A 19,867-nucleotide genomic window follows, 5' to 3' on the forward strand; every position below is an offset into this window, starting at 1 on the left:
GAGATAAATAACTGAACATGTGTGGCGGCAGAGCGCGTGCAGCAGTAAGGCAAGCACCCCTCATGAGGCAGGGAGATGCTATACCAAATAACTTCAGGTGGGGGGAGATACTGTAAGACGGGCACCCCTCATGAGGCAGGGAGATGCTATACCAAATAACATCCCAGCGAGAAAGAAACACTCCTCCGGCCTCTTCTGAGATGTGGGTGCCAATGCCTGAAGAACTAATGATTGGAGGGGAACTGACCCAAAGCCCAATCTGTTTATACTGTAAGCAATAAGTCTAGCAGGCAGAAGCACTGTTAGCCCAGACCCAAAAGTGTATTTACCAAAACACAAGTGTGTGCATGAAGGAGCAGTGCTGTCCACATTTAAAACAGGCCTTGGCAAGCCAGTATTTCTGGCTTGCAATGTGCCAGTGTCTTTTGGTTTTGTCAATGCTTGTTTGTTGCCGTTGCTACCTAGACATAGCACTCCCATTACAAGGGAAGGAAGTGGTGCCAGGCGGGTTGCAGCGCCTACAAGGCATATGTCAAACGGAAGGCTTCGTCAATAGCGCATAAAAGCCAGCCACAGCATTTGTGCATAGACATAGACTTATAATTAAGTATGTGTAAAGTATGTTTACACACATATACATTCGCAGTGTGAATATTAGTCATTTCATAGGATCACTATGTATCGGGCCAGAACATTTATTTCGCATCTCTCTGTAACAGTTAGTTTTGCGTACTGATTTTTGCATTTTCTACACTAATGAATGCAAAGGCGCCGGAGCAGTGCATGCCACCGCTGGTGTGATGTTTCACATCACTGTAAGTAACATGGGGTATTACTTTTAATACATGTGCTTGAGGTATCGACTTTGGAAGGATGGATGGCCGACTAGGCCCTGCCATGATTCGTACTTGAGGCCTGGTGGTCATACAGATGACGGGAATGATCAACTCAGTGACCCCCCCCCCCCCCACCAGTTTCTGTGTGTAAAAATATTTCACGATCTGCTCTTCAATATAATTTCCTTACAATGTTTTCAACACCCTTGCAACAATAAATTCATAATTATAGCCTTTTATTCTCAGCTACTTGTTTCCGTCATGGTTGCCCATATGGTAAATGCTGGCTGATATTTTGCATGAATGCCACAAGGCTTCGGACAGTCTGCATCTTTTGATTTCCGATAATCGCCCCTCCCCACAGGCTGGATGTGCAGTTGGCACGTTGTGGAGGGCGCGGCCTATATGTGTATTCTACCCAGCTCCTGTCTGGCTGTTCCTAGAGGTACCCACACTGCGGTGTAGGTGGGCACCGTGCAGTAACTGGAGTCTGGTGAGAAAGGAGATCTTTGCGGGCACAGGGGCATACCCATGGCATCAACTGAACTAGGACTCATGGAAAAATGCCCCCTCAAGCTCCCACACCAGACTGGATACTTCTGTTAACTCAAGCTCTCCTTTCGAAATGAGGAGTGCATTGCTGCAGGATTCGTCACCCAGGAACTGGCACTGGTTCAAAGCGCTATCAACAACTAAACAAGCATTGGCACGCTGAACCACAAGGCATAAGTGGCAGGACTAGCTATGAATGGAGTCAGTGACACGGTGCTGAACTGGACGTGCTCTTACCTGTCCGATCGTGGTCAAGCGGTCTCCCTACCCCCTTATTGCTCCGATTTTAAAACTGTCGAACAAGGTCAAGCAGCAGCTGCAAAATTGGCATTAAACAGGCCAAGAAGATCATCTTCCCCCAGCACTTTGAAAGCACTTCACTGGCTGCTGATAAAACAAAAGATGGGCTTAAAATCTTTTTGCATAGTTTTTAAGCGCTTCAGAGCAAGTGCCCTATACCCCTCCAAAAAAGATAAAAAAAGATCCGTCCCAAGGAGGAACCTCTGCTCAGCAACCACGAATCTCATCTGCATAGCCATGATTAAGAGCTTTGGAATTTGAGCCGAAAGTCGTTGTGATTTTTTACTTTGCCTGCCACTGGACTGCAGCTCGATGAACCTCCACTGTGGAGGGTCACCGAAGCCACTGGGTTTGAGCACCTGCATTTACCCCTGAGAGCCCAGTTTTGGCCTTGTGCACAGGAATACACCTCTGCCTATTACACATCCAGACTTTTCAAAAAGAGATGACCCTGCCCACAGCTGTTTATTTGAATGAAGGAGGCCGCAGTACGCATCAGCCACAAGTGAATGACCTGGCAGACCTTAATTTACATATTGTGCGGATGGTGCACTCAGTTATAAACAGCTTACGTGTTAAATAAATAGCAGCTCTTTGTTCCCAGGGCAACACATCACAGCTATATAAAACACTACATGAAGTTCCAAATGTATATGTTTGTGTTCTCCACCTGCTAAGCACATGGTCACCGCGTCAGAGTAAACAAGGACTCCCAGCAGGTCCGAGGACTACCAAGAATGATTTTCTCTTGCAAGTTCTCAAAACCTCCTGTGAGTTCTACAGAATGTTGGTAAAAGAATAAATTAAAGGTAACAGATCAGCAAAGAAAGCAATGGAATGCACATACCTTTACAACTATGTACACAATAACATAAACGTAAGTAAAATACACCACCACATAATACAAAGCTTTTTCATGAATTTATTTGTAGGCTACGATTTTCTGTAAATGTTTTTTGGCACAAAACTTCTGAATGTTATTGTTGTTTCTGTCTATGTGAGCCCTTAAATATTAACTGAATTGCCGCCGTTGACCTCAGCGGTATTCCATACACCAAGAATGTATGTGATATTTTAAGTTTCTCCTTTTAATTCGCAAGCTATGACATCTGCATTTTATGTTAGAAGTTAGTATAATACTTATTCATTTTTTCACTTACAGTTATAAATTCCTGTCATTTTAATAATCCGTGATTGTACAATGAATTTTGAAATATTGATCGTGGTAGACGTGTGTAATTACTTAAACAAGAAGGTACAAGAAAGGCTGTCCTTGGAAATCTCCTATACACCTTTTATCCTCCACAGTGGATATCTGGTTGCGATGTATCGTGTGTATCGTGGTGAGATGGCTGAGCAAAAATCAGCTCATACGACTACGTTCTGGCATTGGTTGTTTTGGTGCTCAGTGCAATGGAATCGAGATCATCATAAAACTTTGAAAAACTGGCTTCCTCCCTCTAAAAAGCACTACTCATCAGTTTACTGGAGTGACTCCTACTTGTGCAGAACACAGATGGATCAAAAGCATCCCTCACTCGATCTTCCATTACATATTCTTTTCCAGAGCACCATCATCCAATTCAAGATGGCCGCCATGGATTGTGAGGTCACCATATCAGCTGAGTGCAGCCCCTCCCCTTTGAAGGTGGCACTCCAGTGTTAATAATAATGGTACTGAAGATGTTGCCCTACAGCAAAATCTATTTTTCTTTCTCCAGTAGATCGTCTATCAGTGTGAGATGCTTCCCCATTCCCGTAAGAAAAAGATCCTGCTGCTCTGCCTCATCTGCTTCGTCCCTGCATTTTTCTACATTTGTCACCTGTGTCGCCCAATGTAAGTATTTTATCTTGAAGGTGGTTCAGCCTAGAGTGAAAGAGGGAGACTGACCTCTGTGCCTCTGAAAGGAAGAAAAGACTAGAACAGAGTGAGCTTCATATGTGGTGCTCCACCCCTTCCGATCACAGCTTATTTCTGGGCAGATTTGCAAGGCCCTTGCACCCCTTAGCACCACATGTGCTGCAAAATTTTTGCCGCAAATGTGACGCTAACGGGCCACTACCATACCGCCATATTTACAAGGTGGCACAAACTAGGTTTGCGCCACCTTGTAAACCCTTTGCGCCACATCATACATAATAAATGCATAATGTATGCGTTAGGGTACACAAGGAGGCCGCAAGAAAAGTGGCGTATCACTAGTGATGCGCCACTCTCTTGTAAATATGGCCCTCATCTGATGTGGCATCGGCCTGTCTTGGGAATGTCAGTTATGTGAACCTTCACTTCTCCTAGGCACTACTGATTTAAGCTGGACACTCCCAACAGCTCACTGACATCTCAAATCCATGAATTATCCCATAACCAAAATGTATATGTTCAAGACCAGACCCTCGCCACAGATGACAGAGGGGAAGGGGGCGATATCCGGTTCCACATGCTGACCCTTCTCTCAAATCCAGTGCCGCCCTTTACCTGTATTATAACTCTAGCTAGAGTGCAGAAATGTTCCCAAGGTAGATGTGTGGCTATGCCTGTACACATGTAAATACATATTTTATTTTAGGTATAGCAAAAGAGGACATAATATTGAAAAAATATATATTGAATCTGCATATAACAATAAATGTATGTATTTGCATGACATATATCTGTATAAGATCGTACATAATAAATACATTTTGTTTAAAAAATATGTAGGTGGAGGAGTGTGTATATGACTTTCTGCTTGTTTCTACCAAAACAAATATATCTCACGGTATGTAAATCTGATTTTTAGGAAGGCACCCGCAAGAGTATTATCATGTATTCAGATATTTTAAACAAATCTACATATTTCTATGTGTGTGTATGTATATATGTGTGTATATATATGATCTGACAAACAAAGCTAAGTATACAAAGCTGTATTTTTCCTCCCCTATATTAATGTGCTTATGTATTGTTTGGCTAAGTATAATTTTACCCTCCTCCAATTAATGTATCTGCGTATAACAGGAAGCATAGTTCCATGTACAATTACACATGTAAAATTACATCTCTTCTCCATGTCTAAGTAGGCATGCACTGTGTGTGAATATATATATATATATATATATATATATATATATATATATATATATATATATATATATGTATACATTCACTGGAAAAAACAAAGGGTAAAGTAACATGTGTGTGTATATATATATATATCTATTAAAGGTTAAAGAAATGTTATTGTCAGGTGATTTTACTCACCTACAACGTTAACATTTTGAACTAAAACACAGAAATTCAGCAGTTTCAGCAGTTATAGTTAGCAGCACTAACTATAACGTGTGCCCCGCTATGCACTGCTTATGACTTCACATATGACATCACTCATGACAGTTTGTGACATCGCAAATGACATCACTGATGACATCACTGGCGACATCATTCAAGCTTTGTTTTCCTGCATATTGCTCTGTAAATTACAGTGTCATTGGAACCCCGACAGTAAGTACAAAATAGCTCAGAAGAATATCACGCATCATCAGTGCCATCACAGATACAACTCTATTAGAAGAAGAAAACAACCATTATGTGCAACATAGATCCTATACCATACACTTCACAGGTAGCATAGTTCACATTAATAATCATTCAAAGATATATTGGAAACCCTCATTGCACACAGTGTTCAGTATGTTTACAAATGTTCAGAGACAGCCAAGTTCCTCAAAATACTGAACGTCTGTTGCAAAATTATTGTCCTACTAAGGAGAGCTTTTATTCGTATCAAACCCCTCCAAGTCACTGAGCCTACATTGAAAAATTAAGTTGATAAGAGTAGAAAAGTGGGTACTGTAAGCAGTGTTTACTCTATGGAAAGAGCTTGCTCTGTACCAGACTGTTCGTAGGCAGTGACACTCTAATGAGAAATACACCACTGAGTGTTAAAAAGTATGTACTATGAATAGTGTACACTCTATGCAGCACTTGTCAAAAAGACACTATTTGCTTAAAATAAACAAGGCCTGGAGGTGATAAAGATCATACTACCTGCAGACTTTATTCTGTGGTGAAAACTTTACAGGTAGCCCATCTTCTGAAGCAAAGAAGCTAATACGGCATGCCAAACTGACATGCGCACTTAATGCACTCCACTCCTCTTCCTCCCTCCTACCTCTCATGGCCCAGCCCCTCCCTTCCCTGCACTGACTGAGCCAGCAGCTGTAAAATAAAGCGATAATGAAATATCGTTTTATTTTACAGCGGTGGCTCTTAGCCAGTGGAGCAACGGTCCTCCGCCATTGTGGAGGAGTCGCCCCTGCATAAATGATGTCATAGATAATGTCATGAGTGATGTCACGTGAGGTCATACAGTGTAAAGAGAAGGGTGCCCCCTGCTATCAATAGGAGTTCCAAAGGCAGGGAAAAATACATCAAAATGCAAGAACCTATGGCAACTCATATATTTATTCAAAAACAATTTAGAATCTTAAGAAAAAAGGAAAAGGGCACGAAAAGGCATGCAAATAGGATGTCTCTTTAACATATGTTTTTTTATTTTGTTATAGCCATATTATGACTAAATAAAAATCAAAATAAAAAATATATGCATTATTTATATCTGAGGTCGCAAGCAGCGCATGGTGGGGACACAAGTTATAATTAGTGCTGCTGCCAACCCCTATAACAATCCAAACCCCGCATGCCCCCCCCCTCCTGAGGCTGATATCGGCCAAGGGGACGCCATCCCCCAGGGCCCAGTGTAAATATTTAATTTTTTGGAGGGGGGCTGCGTTCCCCCCCCCTCTACCCCCCAGGCCGATCTCAGTCCGGGGGATCCCATCCCCCAGGGCCTGGCCAAAACATTTTTTTTTTTTTGGGTGGAGGATGGCCCTGCTGCCCCCCTCCCTAGGCAGATCTTGGCCCTGGGGACCCCATCCCCGGGGCACGGCCTAAACATTTCATTTTTTTTGGGGGGGGGGGAGCCAGCTGCCTCAGGCCGATGTTGGCTCCGGGACCGCATCCCCCGGGGCACGGCCTAGTTCTTTTTTTTTTTTTTTTTTTTTTTTTGTGGAGGGGATCTGTCTGGCTCCCCCTCCCCAAGGCCAACCTCGGGCCCGGGGACCCCATGCCCCGGGGCCCCAGCATGTGACCTGGGTGCCCCCCAGGGCCTCCAGTCTCAATGTTGGAAACCATGGGGTAAGTCTGAAGGTCCCCACGGTCCCATCTAGCTCCCCACCTCCTGTGGGAGCCAGCATTGCTGTCAGAGAGGGAGCTGCCAAAGCAGCTCCCTCCCTGTGAGAGCACTTTCCTCTGTCTGCCTGCCTGCATCTGTGCGTTAAATAACATAATTATTGCATTTATTTGTTTCTAAGCCAATCAATTTGAACGTAATTTCTGAACTAATGTACACTGCATAATTTAAAAAATCATCAAACATTTCCAGGGAAACGTGGAATACTGACAATTTGTTTCCACTAGAAACATACAGAGCCGGGGTTCTTTGCCTGTGGTCCAAAGACCACTAAGGGTTCATGGGGCCTACTCAGGGGGTCCGCAACTGTTTTACAAAGTTAAATAGTATTAAAATGAATACATTTAAATTAATAAAGTATATGCAATTAAAGAAGTAAGATTAAAAAATTGATTTTTTTCTATTTCTTTGTTAATTAAACAAAATATTTAAATTTTTATGCATTTGTTTAGTGTATACTTGTTTTTATTTTTTAAGTATTGTTTTGAGGTTTAAATCATAGCAATTGCTTAGGCTGGGAGCCCTCGGCTTCCAGTAATTACTCAGTGGGGGTCCTCAGCTAAAGAACTGCTGATATAGAGACCACATTTAGAGTTTGGCAAAGCTTGAGCTCCACCATAAACTGACTTCGGCTCCTCTAAATTTGCAATTCTTAAGCCTCATTTAGAGTCCGAGGAACATCTGGTGGCTCTGAGGTCGGAAGCCCTAGACAAGTTGTCCTGTCCACCGCTAGACCGGGGCATCATTGATTTTTAGGTCGAGCATAGGAGTGCGCAAGCGCTGCTTTTCCGACGTGTTGGTATGTATCTGGGCTTTTAACCATGCCCATCACTATCACTCGTTCATGGGCTTGCCTTTCAAAGATCCTTTGTTATCATTGGAATGCTTTACGTTTGTCCCTCCTTGGGGCAGTTTAGTTACCACCTTGGCCATCAACCCTGTTACATGGATAATTGCACTTTTGCCGATAACTTTGACTGCGAGCGAACTTCTTTTTCCTTTTGTGTCTCTTTCACGCTCACTCTCATGGCGGCCATGGCCCTTTCAATCGGCGTGCTTATGTCAACTGTTTTCTTGCCACACAAACTGAAAATAAAAAGTAAAAGTCCAGTTAGGAATTTACAACGCTAATAGCTCTAACCGAGCAAACGCAAGACCCATTGCATTGCAAATGCTTGTTACTTCCTGTGACCGCCATGCAAGGCACCACTCCAAGAACCAGATAGCAGACTAGGATGTTGTGCCCGAAGCAGATGTTAGACTGTGATGTTATGCCAGAACCCAGTATCAAACTGTGCAAACACACAGACAAGCTGGTGTAGGAAAGGGGCATTAACTAGAAAATTATTTTACTCTATTGACCTAATTATGAGTTCATTACAGGTTTGTAGCATCACAGGGTGATAACACTACAGAAGCCAAGTTTCAAACTGTGATGTCACTACAGGAATTTGACATTAGTCTGACCTCTTGCTTTTCTCTTCTTCTCTCTCGCTTCCTTCGCAGCTACTACCCAAATGAGCCTAGTGTGACTTCCTGGGGCGCCCCCATTGTGTGGCATGGGAGCTTTAACCGGACGCGAGAAGATGAGTTGCATCGGGCTCAGGGGACAGTTATCGGATTGTCTGTCTTTGCGGTGGGCAAGTAAGTGTTACAATTCTGCTAGTTGTAAACACCTCTTCAGGTGCACTGGTGAGTGTTTGGGCCAGACAGTAGGCAGGCCTGAGGACCAAGTGCACATGTATGCATTTGGGTTAGGTGCCCAGGTATTTTGTGAAGACCGGTGCACAGCAGTGCCAGATGCATGGGTAGGTGTTTTGGCCAGATCTGCAGGCAGATGGGTGCGACCTGTGCACTTGTCCGTGGATATAGGTGGACAGCTCTGTTACAGGGCCAGCTGGGCAGGCATGGGGTAGGAATAGGTGTGTGCTATATTACTCTCAGCCATGGAGTTTATACAGATTTCTTCACAGCTCCCAAATCTAAAATCATAGCACAATTTTTTCATCCTCCTCAGATTGAGTTTAGACCATAGTACCCAGCTGCTTATCAAAAAAAGGGACTCAGCCCAGCGGTGGAAAGTTCTAAAGTTGTGTACTCTCAGATTATTTCCTCAACTACCTCTCTCTGCTGAAGTCCACTCATTACCACTAACTGGTGGTAATGCGTGGACTGCTGGACAAATATGACTAAAAGGCCATATTTGTCCAGCATGATGCCCTTTCAATATTCATAACTATTAGAATAATTAAGCAAGCTATTGCCCAGAGTTACAGAGTGGGACATATGAATTAGATTAGGCACTGATGCGAGAATTATCAGGTCCGAGTAAATTGAGCCCAAGACCCGCCGAGGCAGGAATTGAACCATGGTCCTAGACCAGATTTTTGCATCAGGGTCCGCCGCTCTAACCATTGAGCCACACTTCTCCACACTTTTGACCTTTGATGCACCTCCTTTCTTATCCCAGTGCACCAGAGCTGCCGATGTTTTCTTTGAAACTACCATTGGGACGTACTGTGCTTCAGCTTAAAATCTGGGCAGAGAGTGTTCAGCAGTTGCCCCCGCCATTGTGTGCACTAGTCCACCTGAGGCATGAGAGAGTCCGCGGCTACCCACAGTTGCTGCAAAAAGCCTCAAAGACAGGGATTCCTGTCAGATGGCTAAATATCTCCTCAGTTTCCTGGGATTCCCAGTTCACTTCCATACAATGTCTTTTCGTTCTGCCTAAGAATGACCTTTATCATCGGGACCTTTACGAATGCTGGGTAGGTTGGGGGGTAAAGGATAGAAGGGGTTTGTTAATAGAATAAAAATGGAGGTATTCGCTTGTCAGTGCCCCTATTTCTCACTGAGGTGGGAGAAATCCTTCACAAGTGGAGTTTGTGAGATTTATTGGACCCAAACCAATCTATTGCTCATTTTATGGAGGTGGCTGGCATTTCAGAGGATTTATGCAAACACATCTCAAGTAACCACATCGGGAGTCACTACATCCCACACAATGCAGAGGGAAACTCTACACCAGGATAAACAATGACTGCACCCTTGCTGTGACAGATGACCTCACAAACGACATAAGTGATCTCAATAGTGACATAACAACAAAATACCTTACCAAAACATGAATGACTCGCCTACGGATGCAGTATGACCTCTTAGTGTATGAGCTGAAATGTAAACATGTGGAATGAAGTACTCATATTTATTGTTTGAAATATTAGGGCATATTTATGAGCCCCTTGCACTGCCAGAGAGCCACTTTTTATGACTCCGGCAGCACATAATGCAAAATCATATCTATGAGCCCACGCAGAGCCACTTTGCGTGGCTTTGAATGGCCTCATAGATCTAGAGTGAAGCAAGGCAGAACTGATCGCTGCATTGTCTTACTCTGCACTCAGGAGGCGTTCCATGGGCGTTGCGGTGGGTTTTCCTATGCAACAGCCATGGGTTCTGACACTTCCCCAGATTTACAAAACCATGTAAACTTGGGAATGCACCAAAACTTTATGCCTCCCGAGGTGAACATAACGAGGAGAAATAACTTTGTCTCCTCATTTTCTCCTCTTTCCTTGTGTGCTGCATTCTTCAGCACACACAGAAACAGGAAAACTCCTCTCGGGATTGTTTTTGTGCAGGAAGGTTTTCCCTTCCTGCACAAAAACAATCCTGCCGACAACACAGGCTCCCTTGCACCTTGGTGCAAGGGTTCCTGCGTTGGCGCTAGGCTGCCGAAACTGCGGTAGCAGAGGGGGAAAGTACAGGAATGCACCATATTGCATAAATACAGTGCATTCCTGCCCTTTTCACTTTGGCGTAGGGCAGGGCAGCAAGGTGACTACATATGCTAAATCCCCATCAACGAGGGCCACTGTGCTTTGGTATGGGTGGTATGGCAGGTATGTGAGCTGTGGTTTGCTTAGGTATCCATAACTTGGTAATTTAAGGATGTTTTTTGTTTTTATTTGATAACCATAACTGATCTTTCACTGTGGTTGTGCCAGTGGGTTTAAGAGTTTTTAGGAGCTATGATCACAGCTAACCATAACCTCTTATTAATTGTGGTTTGTAAAGGTAACACTGTTCCACTGGTGGTTGTGTGGAAATATGTGGTAGGTGGTGAATGATTATGCTGATGTGTCATGTTGTTGTCTACCAACTTTTTTGAGTGATGTATTGGAAGTGGACTGCAAAGACAGGCCTCAGGTCTAGCCAACGCACACCCACCTTGCGACTAACCACTATGGAGTTGTGCAACTACGGTTTGTCATAAGTGCCCAACCTCCCATGCAACCAACAGCCAGATGCATGTACAGTTTACAAATCAAACATAATTCTGGTATCTATAATTTTGTGTAAATCTGACAATTGATGCCAAAGTTATTAGCAAATCAGATTATTTTTACCCCCCCCCATGTCAGATCTGCATGAACATTGAAATCCCTGCACTGTGGTCAACTCGACATACCAGCAGAAAACTAAACATGAAAATGTATGAATGATAAATTATGTGGGGATTTGTCATATACAGTGCATATACAATACAATTCATGTCAGTTCTTTCATCGTGCTAAGGGTAATCTGGCATGCAATCTCATCTGTAGGACTATTTAAGACAGTTGTAACCTGTCAAATCAAGGCTGAGGCCTTGAGCATTGCATTTGGTGTGTGAGCCAACCAGCCAAGCCCAGAGCTCAACCCGTCAGAGTTGGCAGTGGCCCACCTCCACTGCACACAGCATTTGGCATTGCACAGTGGAGGCTGTGCCCCTAACTCCCGTTGGCCAGGCCCACTTTGTTCTTCTTAATTTCTTTTAGTGTTTCTGAATCGTATTGTAGGTTTTGCAAACCTACAGCAATCTTCATGGCCGCGGACCATGAACCAAAGCAAGATTCATGGGCATGTGTTGAGCCCAACACAGGCCCATGAAGCTTGCTATGGTTTGCAGCCCCAGGCGATGATGCTTTTCATGAGTTCTCTGCCTCAAACCGTAAACCCTTGGATTGTACACAGATATGAACTATGAAATCTTGCCTCCAAAAAACCCATCCCTGATCTCACAGTAGCGGTCTGCTATTGGTCTACAATGTGCATGAATTATTGTCACACGTAAACACCTGGGCCACCAGTCCAAGACTTACCATTCTCTTATCTTCCTCCTGGTCAACTTACCCACAATCTCTTTCTCAGGTGAGACGTAGGGATCTCTCTAACCAGGTGATCTTCCACCACTTGACATTCCATTTGGAAGGTGTAGAGAACCTCCTGCAGCCTGACAAAAGCAGTATGATTTTAGTGTTTAGCAACAATGAATCTGCTATCCAGGATGGAAAAACACATCAGTGCAGCATCGTTCCAGTAATTATTTTGCCTAGAGGAATACACACAGGATAAAAAGAATAGTAATTACTTATCCAGATTGAGACACCAATAATCATTTCTCAAACAGCAGGCAGCAGTCACGTGCGGGCTGGTTGCTTTACTGGCACCACACCAGTGACACCCAGATCTAGTAGATCCACTGACCCATTTAGCAACTTTTTGAGGAGTAAATAAAAAATCAAATATACATTTTTATTTTTGTGTCTTATAGCTTGTAGCTATGGCAATCTTATGTTTCTCTATCGCGGAATCAAAGACAAGCTTTGAGTCGATGGGTATAGTTTCACTCTGGACCAACTACTTCCCCATTATTGAATACCAAGCTTAAAACTCTGAGATATCGGTAATTGATCCCAAACAAAGAAATCAATGGACGGAGTCTGGTTCTGAGTTTGTGCATTGGGTTTACTGAAACAAAATGCTTCAGTTCAAGATATTTAAAGAACTGTGAGGTAAGTAACTGTAATTGGGTAGAGATGTGACCAAATGTGTTAAACACTGTTGATGAAAAACTAACAAAGACACTCTATGGCAAACAGAAACCAAACTCTGCATACTGTATGACTGAAGATCTCTGGAACTGCTGCTGGTGAGTCGCAAAATGTAAGACAACACTGGCAGAAGCGAATAGGAAGCAATCTCAATATGTAACCTCAAATAAAGATAATTTTCTCTTAAAATATACTTACAGAGAAAGAAAACAACGGTAATTTAAGCATTGAGACAAATTTAATGGAAATATGGAACATGGAAAAATCACCCCCCCCCCCAATCCAGAGCCACTCCCTCATGTTCCAGCCTCTGGGAGGGTCCATCATCACCTCTCAGGACCCAACTTCCTTGATCCAAGTGAAGCTGCTGGACCTGTATAGCCTGCTTGGGTTTTTGTGCCCTATGCCCGAAGTGAAATTGAAACAGGAAATAAAAACAATAACACAGAGACTTCCAACACGTAAAACTATCAAGCCTTTTTGGAAGGACCATTATTGATCCGACCAATTAAGCCTGCAGCAGATGTTCCTAATTTCTGAGGGTCTCCATCCACTTAGGACTGCCCTCTAGTATGCCTCCAAGAAGGTTGCGAATATGGTTGTGAGATTAACAGCAAAATATCCTCCATGGACATCACATATGGAATATTCTAAGGTAAGAACCCTGTATGACACTATGGGGGTCATTACGACCCCGACGGTCGGCGATAATGTGGTGGTAAGTACCGCCAACAGCCTGGCGGTACTTACCGCCACATTATGACATTAGTACAACTCCGACCGCCACGGCGGTAACAGCCGCCAGGCTGGAGATGTTCATCTCCAGCCCGGCGGCCGCCATTGTTCCGCCTGCGGGATTATGACCCTGCCTACTGCCATGGTTTTTGTGGTGTTCGTAATGCCACGAAAACCATGGCGGTAGGCCATGTCAGTGACAGGGAATTCTTTCCCTGTCACTGATAGGGGTCTCCCCCACTACCCCTCCAGTCCCCCCCATCTCTCCAGTTACCCTCTTCCCCCCTACATCCACGCCCCTCCCCCCCACACACACACGCATGCACACACTCATTCACACATACATACATGCATGCATACATCCAATCACACAAACATCCGCACACACTTCCAAACATACATGCAGACACGCATTCACATTTCACAACATACACGCACTCACAATTCCATACATGCACACACACATTCAACACTCAACACACACCTGCATTCACGCACATACATTCACACCCCCCCCACACACACACACAACAACCCCCACTCCCCTCCCCTGTCGAAGACCTGACTTACCTGGATCCAGCAGCGTCTACCACCAGCAGCGCCCGCAAGCAGAACACCGCCAAGCCGTATTATTTTTCATAATACGTCTGGCGGCTGTCTACTGGCGTGGCGCTGCTGGTGGTAGCAGCGCCACCTTACCGCCATCCGCCGGGATGGCCACAGCTGGATTTCCGCCATTCTTGTGGCGGAAATCCAGCTGTGGTCATAATATGGCGGACGGCTGATAGCCGCGGCGACGTTCTTTTTGCGGCCGTCGCCGCTGCGGTAGGCGTTTTTACCGCCAAAGTTAAAATGAGGGCCTATGTGTGCCTTATCTGCTTTTGTTTAACTTGCTACCTGCTTAGACCCAAAAATTGAAAATAAGTGATTTGGTCGCTGGGAAGGCATGGGCTACTGCAGTATAAAGTGCTACATCATTAGCAAAAGCTGAGTTTAATAGTAACTTGTCTGCATACGGATGTTATTAAGGGCACCATGAAGAGGGGGTACAATAAGAAAGATAGAGGGAATCTCTGAAGTAGTGTTGTTCATATAGAAAAGGACGAAGACATGAGACTATTACAGCACATGCCACACAAGGTTGTTTGAGTTCAGAGTCAAAGCAATCTTCCAATACCTGAGAGATCAGTTGTAATAAAGATCTGAACAGTGTGGATTGGCAGATCCCAAAAGGTTCTCATGTTGGCAATACTTGGGCAAAGAGCTCCAGGGGATTACAGGGCCATCTTTACTGTTTTTAGGTGGTTCTGAGGGAAGTTAACCAAGAAGAAGGCAAATTAAAGCCACACACAGTGGAGGTCAGTTGGAAACACTTGAAACCCTAAACTCTACACTCTTGTGAAAGCTATTCTTGGTGTGTCTGGATACCAAAAGAACTTTACACAATACTTTTGACCCTTAGAAGCACCACTATCTGAACAGCTAAAAACCGCTAAACTCATGATCATGGTCTGTACGTCATACTATGAAATCTCTTCAAGGGCATGCTAAAGGGATCAGAATTCTGAGCTGTGTGATAAGTAACGTATCGCCACTATTGTTGAGACCAAGGTTTTAGCTAGTTTCACAGCCTGCACCTTTAAACACACGCCTACATTTTGGTCATTGTCATAATATTTAGCAGAGCCTGTTTTTTAGTGCATTGTTTTATATTTTTAATCAGCTGCCTCCTTCTAGGAAGACAATTTCTTACTGCACATTTTTATCAGCCTTTAGCACAACATGCATTCTGTGCCTTCTCCAAGGCTGTTGCAATTGGTACATGATATGCCAGCTTGGATTTCCGGCTCAGGAGCCCGTTACTATTCTCTAGACCAGTGGTTCCCAACCTGTGGGCCTGGGACCCCTGGGGGTCTGTGAAGCCTCCTCAAGGGGGCCGCGACTGCTTAAAAAATATAATAATATTAGGTCCCAGTTATCAGAAATGACTCAGTGGGGGTCCTCGGGTTCCAATAATGATTCAGTGGGGGTCCCCGGGCTCCAGTACTGATAAAATGGGGGTCCACAGAAGTCAAAAGGTTGAGAACCACTGCTCTAGACGCATCATGACATCAGGCCTACTCCCACAAACTGTGTAGGGTTTATCATATAAACAACACATAGGCCTAAGGAGGGCAGAGGGCATTCTAGTCATGGACATCCTGGGACGTACTGCTGCCAGCTTTGCTGATCCTGATGCTGACCTTTCAGCTTCACGAGAGCAGTGCCATCCAAACAACAGGTGCACCCCTGTAATCCAATTCAGGTATGGGGTCGGGGTTCCTCCCTTAGATCAGAACAGGCAGATTGGTTACCACCTCTATGCTCTCAAACACAGAGGTTAGGCAGGAATCACTAGACTTTCTAGAACAATACAGAATGGTGGGGTTGTCCATCTTTCCCACACTCGTTGTAATGATGATCACTGTATTATGTTTCATCTGCCTTATCGCAGCTCATGCTTTTTACACTAAGATGCAAATGCTTCAATAAATATATGGAAATCCAGTTTGCATCTCTTGTCTTGCCTTGACATGTGTGAGTCACTGAGTAACTGAGCAAAAGGAGTATGATCTGTTTCCAAGACTTCCCTGAGGAGTCAGAGTGTCAGGTTTAGGTTGCCACAGATCACTGATACCCTGATTGGGGTGGGTGAGGTATTGCGGGCTACACAGGAGTTAGGCCGACAGCTTCCAGATGGTGTGTGGTTGACTCAGTCTCCCACACTCGGTGTTGCTGCCACCCTAAATGCTCAGTCTTATTCCCATAATAAGAGCAAAGAGACACTATTTTCCCCTTGAAATATTTTGCAAATAAAAAAACCTAATGAACTTTACCAGTTGAAAATGTCCCAGGAAAAAGGAGATGTGTGGAAATCAATGTTGTAAAAACGGATTGTGCAAGTTATGCCTCCCTTTTCCCTGCAAAATGATGACTAGGGGAATTTTATCGCACAAGGTAAACATCCCACCCTCAGTGACAGTATTTACTGGATGCAGCAAATAACACACCCATTTCCAGTCAACACGGAATGGAGCTGAAGCACTGGAGCTTCCTTGAATTTAGAGTGTGGATCAATCAATCGGTCAATCAGGATTTGTGGAGTGCACTTATCACCCGTGAGGGTATCCAGGTGCTGGGATCTGCTGCGCAGGGCTTTAGTGGAAGAGTCAGGTCTTGAGTCCCCTTCTGAATTCCTGGAGGGAGGGGAAAGTCCTGAGGCGGACGGGGAGGCTTTTCCAGCATTTTGCAGCGATGTAGGAGAAGGAACAGCCTCCACTATTGCTGCAGCAGATGCAGGGGGTGTGCGTGAGGGAAGGAGAGGAGTCTAGCGGGACAGTGGAAGCTCAGACAGTGGTTCTGGTCCTTGGTTGTGCAGGGCTTTATAGGCGTGTGTTAGCAGCTTGAATTGGCATCATTTGTGTATGGGGAGCCAGTGGAGGTTCCTCAAATGGGGGAAGTGATATGTGTCCATCTTGGGAGGTTCAAGATGAATCTGGCTGCTGAGTTCTGTATGATATGAATTCTTTTCCAGAGGTGTGATGTGAGTCCTGATGCTGATCTGGTGGAGCCTCTTAAGTAGGGTGTGGTGGGAGATGGTGTCCAAGGCTGCTGAGAGGTCAAGGAAGATCAGGGCAGCAGAATCTTCTTGATCCAGGAGAGTTCTGATATCATCCATGGTGGCGATTAGGGAGGTTTCGGTGCTGTGGTTGGAATGGAATCCAGATTGGGCTGTGTCCTGAAGCTCATTGTCCTCCAGGTATGCTAGGAATGTGAGTCGTTGGTTTGACAGCGTTCTCGAGTACTTACGCTGGGAAGGGAAGCAGGGCGATTGGATGGAAATTTTTGAGTTTGTTGGGGTTGGCAGAGGGTTTGATTCTGGTGTGTTTACAGTCATACAGGTAGGTGGCTGAGGTGATGGACATGTTGAGGATGCCAGTGAGTTTGCTCCAGATGGTGCTGTTGGCAAGGTTGAACATGTGTTGTGGACAAGGGTCATTGGGGGATTCTGAGTGGATGGAGTGCATGATGTCGGTGGTGTTTTGAGTGGTGAGCTAGTTCCATCTGGTGATCCTGTTGTTGGTGGGGGTGCTGGGGGGGTTTAGAAGTAGAAGGCTGAGGGTTTTGCAGTGGTGGTTTGGGACGTGAAGTTTCTGTAGATGGTGGACATCTTGTCGTGGAAATAGGCGGCAATGGAGTTGCATAGGTCGTGGAAGGGGGAGGGGCTGTTTTCAGTTGCTGATGGGTTGGAAAACTCCTTGACAATGCTGAAGAGGTCTTTGCAGTGGTTGGAGCTAGTTTGGATGTGGATGGCTAAAGCGTGCCTTCTGGTGTCTTTCAGGAATTTGCGGTACTGGCTGAGTGAGTTCTTCAAGGTGGTTCGGTCGGTGGGATCCTTGGTGGTGGACCATCTCTTTTCCGGCTTGTTTGTTGTTTTATGTGATGTCTGGAAGAGAGGAGTTGAGAGCATTGGTCCACTGGCTCTCAGATACCTTGCTCCAGCTATGATGAGTTTGCTGCAGATGGTGCTGTTGGCAAGGTTGAACATGTGTTGTGGACAAGGGTTGGGGGGGATTCTGAGTGGATGGAGCGCATGATGTTGGAGGTGTTTTGAGTGGTGAGCTAGTTCCATCTGGTGATCCTGTTGTTGGTGGAGGTGCCGGGGGGGGGTTTAGAAGTAGAAGGCTGAGGGTTTTGCAGTGGTGGTTTGGGACGTGAAGTTTCTGTAGATGGTGGACATCTTGTAGTGGAAATAGTCGGCAAGGGAGTTGCATAGGTCGTGGAAGGGGGAGGTGCTGTTTTCAGTTGCTGATGAGTCGGAAAACTCCTTGACAATGCTGAAGAGGTCTTTGCAGTGGTTGGAGCTGGCTTGGATGTGGATGGCTAAAGCGTGCCTTCTGGTGTCTTTCAGGAATTTGTGGTACTGGCTGAGTGAGTTCTTCAAGGTGGTTCGGTCGGTGGGATCCTTGGTGGTGCACCATCTCTTTTCCTGTTGTTTGCAGTTGCATTTCATGGTTCTGAGTTCCAGGGTGTACCAGCTGGCCTCATTGGAGGGTCTGTTGGATCTGTAGGTTTTGCTGGGGGCGACTTTGTTGGTGGTTTCAAATATCCAGGTGGTGAAGTTTTTGGCGGCTTGTTTGTTGTTTTATGTGATGTCTGGGAGAGAGGAGTTGAGAGCATTGGTCCACTGACTCTCAGATACCTTGCTCCAGCTGTGATGAGAGATGCTTAGCGGTCTGGTGGTGCGAGTGGGTGCTGTAGTGTAGGCCGCCTAGTGTAGGTGAAGTGGGCGATGGTGAGGTCTGTCAAGGTGAGCTCTGTGGTGTGGCTGTATTTGACTATGTTGCTGGCTGTGAAGATGGGGTCTTGCGTGTGTCCCGCAATGTGTTTTGGGTCAGTGACTATCTGATTTAGGCTGATGATGTTCATGCTGTCTAGAAGGTTGGTGGTATTGTTGGCATTGTTGGAGTCATCAAGGTGGAAATTGAGGTCCTCGAGGAAGATGTAGTGTTCAGTGTTGATGGCTTGGGGGGCATCACAGAAGCTGTGTGGGGGCTTAGGGAGTGTGTAGATAAGGGTACTTTGATGGTGGTTTTACTGTCTACACTGAGCTGGCAGTTGAGATATTGCATGATCAGTGTGTCGTTGTCCATCCGGTGTGGCTGTGGCCGTCAGGTGGAGAGGCGGCATTGAGCTAGGTCTCTGTGAGGAGGGTGATGTTGGGGGCGAGGATGGTGATGGTGTCCCATATCTCAGTTGCATGCTTGCAGAGGGAGCGGATGTTGAGTAGGAGGCAGTCGAGTTGGCGGGGAGTAGCCGTTGCCGAAAGAGTGGTGGAGGTAGGGTGTGCTGGTAAGTTGGTGTTGCAGGTGAACTGGCAGTGGTGGCAGGTAAAGGGGCCTACTGTGGAGCGGGAAGAAGTGCGGCAGTAGTTCTTGTTGCAGGGTCTGGCATTGGGGGCTGTGAGCTCTACTTGTGGAGTAGTGGTGGATGTCGGGAGAACCAGGATTCCTGGCTCTGGGCGTGGTCCAGGCATGTGCCGGTGCAGACTGGCGTGTCAGCGACGCACCCATGTAGTGGCCTCCATAAGTAGTCCTGGGAGACAGGAGGGGCTGGCAGGAAGGCGGGGAACGGGAACCTGAGGGAGCGGGAAAATGAAGGGAGCAGGCGGGGCGGAGAGGGCTAGATCCAATCAGGGATACCAAAGTGACTACCAAATAACACAACAGATGTCAAGAAACACAAAAGAAGCCAACATAGACTTCAACTTAATCAGGATAAGAATATCAGTAATCAG

General features: G+C 45.4%; 1 protein-coding gene and 1 long non-coding RNA gene across 5 annotated transcripts in view; one reads left to right on the forward strand and one right to left on the reverse strand.

Moving 5' to 3' along the window:
* LOC138299149 (uncharacterized) overlaps positions 1–19,867 on the reverse strand; it is a 166,999-nt gene that overhangs the window by 104,481 nt on the left and 42,651 nt on the right. The window contains exon 2 of the long non-coding RNA XR_011204713.1: positions 12,095–12,194. This is a non-coding gene — a long non-coding RNA (uncharacterized lncRNA). The remainder of the gene's footprint in view (positions 1–12,094; positions 12,195–19,867) is intronic.
* The window catches only part of LOC138299148 (N-acetyllactosaminide alpha-1,3-galactosyltransferase-like), a 58,224-nt gene that overhangs the window by 35,688 nt on the left and 2,669 nt on the right, over positions 1–19,867 (forward strand). For 2 of the 4 annotated variants that reach the window (XM_069237212.1, XM_069237213.1), the window contains 2 exons: positions 3,413–3,525; positions 8,426–8,563. In XM_069237212.1, the coding sequence (XP_069093313.1) occupies positions 3,431–3,525; positions 8,426–8,563 (233 nt within the window). In that variant the 5' untranslated portion in view covers positions 3,413–3,430. Of the gene's footprint in view, positions 1–3,409; positions 3,526–8,425; positions 8,564–19,867 lie in introns of all 4 variants that reach the window. The other 2 variants (XM_069237210.1, XM_069237211.1) reach the window with 1 other exon arrangement.

This window comes from Pleurodeles waltl, chromosome 6 (genome assembly GCF_031143425.1).
Source record: "Pleurodeles waltl isolate 20211129_DDA chromosome 6, aPleWal1.hap1.20221129, whole genome shotgun sequence".
In the NCBI taxonomy this organism is placed as follows: domain Eukaryota; kingdom Metazoa; phylum Chordata; class Amphibia; order Caudata; family Salamandridae; genus Pleurodeles; species Pleurodeles waltl.